General features: G+C 42.9%; 1 protein-coding gene across 1 annotated transcript; it reads right to left on the bottom strand.

The window, feature by feature from the left end:
* Positions 1-2586: 2586 nt before the first annotated feature.
* On the bottom strand, positions 2587-5524 carry LOC147461993 (uncharacterized). The gene has a single exon (XM_086509459.1). The coding sequence runs from the start codon at positions 5406-5408 to the stop codon at positions 2943-2945; it is 2466 nt and encodes an 821-aa protein (XP_086365585.1). The 5' UTR covers positions 5409-5524; the 3' UTR covers positions 2587-2942.
* Positions 5525-6963: the final 1439 nt, after the last annotated feature.

The raw sequence follows: 6963 nt of genomic DNA, 5'->3' as shown, positions 1-6963 counted from the left end.
AAGGACTAGCTCTCCAAATTGAACTAAAACCATACCACCATGGTTTAGAGAAGTTGGATGGTTTGTTTTGTCTTCTTTGGTGTCCATAAAGAAGTGCATATTGGCCATGATCTAGATATGATTGATTTGTTTTCTCTTGGTCAGGGACACGCGGGGGCACGGCGTTCTTTTTTTTTTTTTTTTTGGGGGGGGGGGGGGGGGGGGGGGGGGGGGGGGGTCTCTCTCTTACCAAAAAACACTTATATCATGTGCATTCAAAAGGTATTAGAAGAACCCCTTTATTTACATGCTCAAAGATAATTAAATAACCCTTTTTTCTTTAAAACTCTATAAATCACATTTGTAGCTTTGTCTCACCATCTTTAGAAAGGTACAAACAAATTACTTTTTGTTGACAAGGAATGATATATATGGCCAATCAAGTGTATTCCTCAGGCCATGGTCTTAAAGTTTGTTTGAGACCACGCAATGCTTATGCAATCTATGTATTTTCTTTTCCTGCCAATCACAACAAAATCCATTAATAGCATAAATTTATTCTTGCAAAACACTCCTCAAGAAAGGGATTTTGATTCCAACTAATGAGACTCCAGCTATCATGAGAAGCTATTGCAACCAATGATATCATTGTGGACAGAGCAAAAGATTGAGCATAATGTATATCTTTCTTTTGTGCATGATGGTCTTTAGCCACAACCCTTGCGTCGGTTGAAGACGCACTTAGTACCAATAGGCGTCTTGCCCTCTGACAAACCCACTAGATTCTCGATAGGATTCTTCATTAATAAAATCAATTTCATGTGGCATACGTACCCTCTAAATTAATCATTGTAAGGCCTCCCGCAAGAGGGCTCTTCTACATCGCCAAAAGAGTGCTTATACAAGCCATTTCATGTGATTTTTTTCAATGTTTGGTGCCAGCATGTGTGACGCTACGTGTTTTTTGTGGAGACGGTGCATCGAACGTACTAGCTTGCAAACTATTCTGAACCCATTTGGGAATAGTCCTTCACTGTGAGCATTGCTCTTTCAACACAGCTTCATCTATTTCATGGGATGTCAATCGGTGATTTAAGCTATTGCAACCATGATTGGTAAATGACAAAACACATCCTATTCTTGTACATGAATTATGCCATCCTTGACATAATGATAATGTACCTCAATGTCCTTTGTGTGAGCATGAAACACTGGGTTCCTCGCAACTTACATAGACCTCTATATCTATCATTTGACCCCATATCTCTGTTATAGCCATGCAAGCTACTTGTGGGCTCTAAGGGTTCCACAACTCTAAGGAAACCTGTGAGACTACCGCTGATGGAGAACAGCGAAAGAGGGTTCACTTCTTATCGACATCAAAGATTGAAATGGACCCTTTATTTTGACACAAATATGTGCTATCTATTCTATTAATGCAACAGAAATACAGGTTCTAAGATATGGATGCTAATCTATGAGTCCACCCTATTTTGACTATATGACAGATCAAAAGTTTTAGAAAGAATGCATAGAAAAGGTCTTTTCTCGTTCTCTTTATGATCCCCAATCATGAGAGGAACCTAGGAATTGGTCTTGTGCAAAGCTCTCATCTTGGATCACGAGGACTGGGAGCCTTGAGAGGATAGATTCTAGCCATCCATCCCACTTCCTTTATTTTACAAAACGTCTGATCACACCAAGTGGGTCGGAAGTGGAAGGGGCAGGAATACAACTAGATACTCTATGGAGCGAGAGGATCGGAAGTGGCGGAATACAACTAGGTACTCTATTGACCAAGCACACCACTAAAGGTCCCAAATGACACGGGAAAGCCTTCTCCTAGTCCTTATAGAGTAGAGCCTGCTAATACTCCTAAAGGGGAAAACAGCACTCTCTGAAATAAGCCGACTAGTAAGAAGACCATCCATGTGTATCAGAAGTAGCTACAGTTCTATACACACTACACTTCTGGGCTAGTGACAGCCTTCACTTGCCTTAAGAGATTTTTATCATGGCTGCCACCCTCCAAAAACATTCAGGCTTACAATGGCCTTCTCAAGCAAATGGCTCAACTGTAGCTGGGAGTCGCCATAACTGCCGAAGGAGCTTTTCCTGGTGAAGGGACAAAATGTGCCCATGTTTGAACATACATAACATACACTCTTTAACACAATACACATTCTTCCCAGAACCTCAAACTTCCTCCAAAGGCGTACCCTCATGTTAAACCTTAGTTAAAACATAATCAACAACTGATTTAAAAAACCATGCATTTCGCCATGCAGGCTTCTAAAGTACCTATGTAGATATGTGTTGACCTCAGTTAGGTTCCCAGTGGCTTCCCAAAAAGAAGGAAAAACAAAGAGGACTAAGGCCTTGATAATAATAAGAATTCCTCTGATAGCTTCAGCTCTCCATCTTCTGTTAGTTCAAACACCACCAAGAGATTTTCCGTAAGTTGCCAGATCCTGTACTTTGTTGACACCCTGTGAGACATTGAATTCATGTCTTCTGCAAGCAGGAAAAAAGAAACAGCTCACATGATAAAGTCAGACTCTGGCATCAATGAACATCTAGCATCCCAAAACAAAATCAGGAACCAAATCTAAAATTTTTGCCAGAATTGATCTAAAACATTGTCTGACAGCCTCCATTTACACAACTGGCTCCAACTCAGGAGGTAATCACATCTAATTTTCTTGTCATAATCCATTTGATACATAAACTTTGCCATCTCCATTCAAAATCTTGAAAAACAGGTAATGATAAAATCTGCAAACCATTGACGGGAGCTCGACTCCTACAACACTGCAGAGACCCTGGAATCATACAAGTTAACAAGACTATTAGCAGTAGAGATGTCCTTTAAGTTGGATAAAGCTAGTAAATTTGTACAAGGCTCTAAAACCCCGACTCCCTCTGATCACAATAATATGTGTAACCTAGCCTGTTACAATCTGTCAGCGTCCAGCAGGCTTCCACAACGATAAGCCATGCGCCACTTTGCCTTTCCAGCATAGCAGCATCCAGGACCCATCTTCGTCCACACTAAAATTCTTGCTGTAACCGCACCTGACAATAGTTTGAGACTCATTTAGAGCCTTTCGATGTAATGGAAGTTGAACAAAACCAGCCCTTTGTGTTCGATTTTGCCATTGCCTGTACGTTTCTGGCCTTTCTACACGCTCTGGTCCTTCACATGCCACAACATTTAGAATGTCCCTTCCCAAAACCTCCCTTTCAATCATCATTCTTTCTTGATTATCTGCTCTAATCAAAGCTTCAAGCATGTCAAAAGCACCAGAAAAGCTAGCAAGGGCCTCTTTGAATCTTGACATGAAGAAAGGAGCATTATAGTTTCCATTCTTGATTCCCTGCACAAAAATCTTTGGTTTGATCTCATTCATCTTACTCAGCACTGTCTTCCGAGGGTTTGAGGCAAGCACTGTCTCATCTAGGAGATGGTGCAGTCTATGCATACTGTTAACAATAACAACTTCATCCCGCCTCAAATTTAGTGAAGACGGATGGACCAACTCCCACCTGCTTGCAATGGCATGGTACTCAAAGGGGACCCCATAAGTTTTTGCATATTCTGCTAAGTGTTTTCCTGTTATCTCTACACGTTCTGCATGGGCATAGCCTGGCTGAGGAAAATCAATGCCTGTAATGCGAAGAATCGGAGGTCCACCTTTTCGCTCAGCAAGGGCACTGATAAGGCACGGCCATTGTAGACCATACAAAATCCCATAATCTACAATATGCAACCTTGATGCACCTTTTGCTGCTTCAAGGATTGCCCTATTGGCAAAAAAGTGGGAAACCGTGACAAATGGGCATACCTTCACAAACAGCTGATGGGCTTTGAGCATCCTTGCTGCTGAAGGGCTGTTGTTTGTGAAGACCGAGTACAAACGATCTCCTGTACCTGAAAGACGTGCAAACAAACCTTCTGCAAAATAATGAGCCAGCCTCTGTAACCCACTTCCATAAGGTGAAGCATCCTGCCTAATCTCTTGTAGAATTTCTTGTGCCCTTCGCAGGTTGTTTGAAGCAACAGCCTGGGCACAGCTTGTAAGTAAACCCTTAAGATCAGCAACAGTAGATACAATGATTGGTGCTCTACCACCACCCTCACGAATAGAAGCAGATGAGGATTTGTAGCACATGCCATTACCAGAAGCTAGACCATCGTTCAAGATGCTGGCACATTGCTCGGCATTCAAATGCTCATTTCTAACAAAGGAGAAACTCTCTTCTCCCATAACATCCGACGTTACACTACTACCGGCAGAAGAAAACAAACTGATGCTTTGAGATACAATGGCAGCATCTACTTCTGTTGCAGCTCTTTTGAACCTACGCTCAGTGCTTACTAATGCGTTGCTGGTGGGTAGATTTTGTGAGGTATCAGAAGATGACCTACTGAAGAACTTTTCCCTATCATCAGCTCGGCTTAAATCTCTCTCTTTGCACCCTACTGTGAAGTTGTGTAGCTCATCACCGTTGGGTAAATTAGGTGTGGTAGCGACAGGAAGCACAGAGCTAGGAGAGAAAGAATCCAACTTGGGCAGTTCTTGCTCATAAACAGAGACACCTCCAAAAGATTGCTGGGGTGAAAGATAAGTACTCCCTGATTCAGACAGTGCAGGATAAATACCTGAAACAGCCGGGGATGGAATTACATCTGCCATAGCATCTTGCTGAGAGGCAATTGCACCAATGTTGCTAAGAAGATCATCAACCCATTTGTGCTCCTCCTCACTTGAATTCAGCACATTCTCAACTTCAAAAGGAGGAACCCTCAAATGATGCTCTGTCTTTGCCAAAAACTTCAAAGGTTCTGTTGTGTGAGCATATATATTAACCCCACCACCTCCATCATCAGGTGCAAGAACCTCATATTGGGCAACCCCACTAGTAGGTATGACACCAAGCCCGACATTATCGTTATAAATAAAGCTACCATCCTGATATGTGTCTCCCTCGGTCAGAGCAGAAGACTCCTCCTTACATGCAAAACCCTCCTCTTCAGCTGGCCCTGTAGTGCCAGTGCCTGTGCAAGGAACATCCTCATTCGAGCCAAGGATGTCATAAAATTGCTTCACGTAGGACATACACTCTGCATACATGCATTTGCGATCCTCAAGATCCTCATCCATGAGCATATCGTTGATGTACTGCAAGACAGGATCATGGAAAGGCTCCTCGTCATCAAGAGTATGCCCCTGCCCCGGGAGAGCTGAGATGAACGAAGTCTCTGCTCCCGGATCTGGAGACATTGGCCACGATGAGGAGGTCTGCTGCGAAGACGAGGAGCTGACGGGGCCATGGTCGGATGAAGAATACGAGAAATCAGAGCTCTGCTTGCGCACTTGCGTCTCTAGCCATGCTTGCTGCAGCTGCCTCGCGAGCGACGTATCCATAGCCGCTGTCAGCAGCTCATCACTCTAACCATTACCAGTTTAGTAAATGTCTAACCATCGCTCTTAACGTCAGTCCCAACCCACGATCTAAGAGCCGGGTATCACTTTGTTTTTGTGAGAAGGTACTAACTATATCATGTGTCCCTCCAGCTATTGGCTGCACATTTGTCTCCGAACAGGAACTTTCCTTTTGACGGATAAGCTATATGGAAACCATTGAAAGCTGAATTCTCATTGGTTACACTCCCTATACAAAGGGTAATAATACAAAGAAAAACTCATGTACCCAGGATATTACTAGACTTTTGGATCTTGTCCTTTCAATTTTACTAATATGAAAAGTAGTAAAACCAAGTTAATGTTACAAATATCACAAATGCAATGGGGTATAGCCTTGATTTTGCAGGATATGCCCAATAGGGCTTCGAAAAGGAACTTACGGGCTGTTCTAACCACATGCGAAGGGAAAGCCTTTCTCTAAATGCGCAAGCATAAGTGATCGATTGCATTTGCAGAAAGGCTTTACCTTCGCATTTGGCTAAAACAGCCCACAACTTTCATTCCAAAGCCATGTTGGGCATATCTTGCAATCAACGCTGTCCAAGAGATGACATTTTGGATAGGGAGCCCATCAAGAACCTTATGTGCTTTTGTAAGGGCACCACATTTGGCATATGTTTTGACCAAACGTTGCGAAACACAACATGTTTGTCCAACATGCCCTGACGTGCAATCTCATCGTGAAATCTATCGCATGTGTTAAGGTCTTGCATAAGGCCACATTCCTTCAAGGTGCAAGCATAGGTGATTGCTTTTGGAGAAAGGCCTTCCCTTCGCATCTACTTAAAACAACAAAGAGCGTCCTTTTGGCACAGCCATGTTGGGCATATCCTACAAACGACGTGCTCCAAGAGACAACATCCCCAAGAGGATGGACATTTTGGAGTTAGGGCTACAGGAATGCACTCATAGCTTGGAGATGAAAAAGAAGCTTAAGGCACACAACAGTGAGTGTATTACTTGGTGTGTGAATACAAAATTAAGATAGCCCTAGAGTGATGAGCATATATACAAAGCACAGGGGAAAAACCTCCTATTGATGAGAAAAAGTGTCTCGACAGTCCTTAGTGTGTTTACACACATCACTGCCATTTTTATGGCAGCAAATGCCCCCTAGGAGTGATGCGGTGAATGAGAGTTGGCTCATAGAATATTGGAAACTGACATGCCCTATGGACATGATTAGTCCACAAAGAGAAGCACACCCACAGCTTTTCGAAAAGCTTTGAAATTATTATGAGATAATGCCTTTGTGAATAGATCCGCAAGGTTGTCCTATGTTGGCACATAAGCCAAGCTAATCTCTCCAAGTAAGAGTCTCTCCTTTATGTAGTGCACCTCAATGTGCTTTGTGCTAGCATGAAAAAGTGGGTTCCGCACAATTGCCACTGCGCTCTGACTATTGGCGTAGATGAGAGTGACAGACTCTTATCCAACTCCCAAATCAACCATAAGGTGTTTGAGTAACACACACTCAACGTAGTTGTGAAACCTG

This window comes from Adiantum capillus-veneris, chromosome 3, assembly GCF_014529385.1.
Source record: "Adiantum capillus-veneris isolate H3 chromosome 3, ASM1452938v2, whole genome shotgun sequence".
NCBI lineage: Eukaryota > Viridiplantae > Streptophyta > Polypodiopsida > Polypodiales > Pteridaceae > Adiantum > Adiantum capillus-veneris.
This window is presented reverse-complemented; position numbering and strand designations above follow the sequence as displayed.

What these genes read in the sequence shown, in the direction of transcription:
- LOC147461993 (XM_086509459.1), bottom strand. Translation starts at nt 5,408, where the DNA reads ATGGATACGTCGCTCGCGAGGCAGCTGCAGCAAGCATGGCTAGAGACG.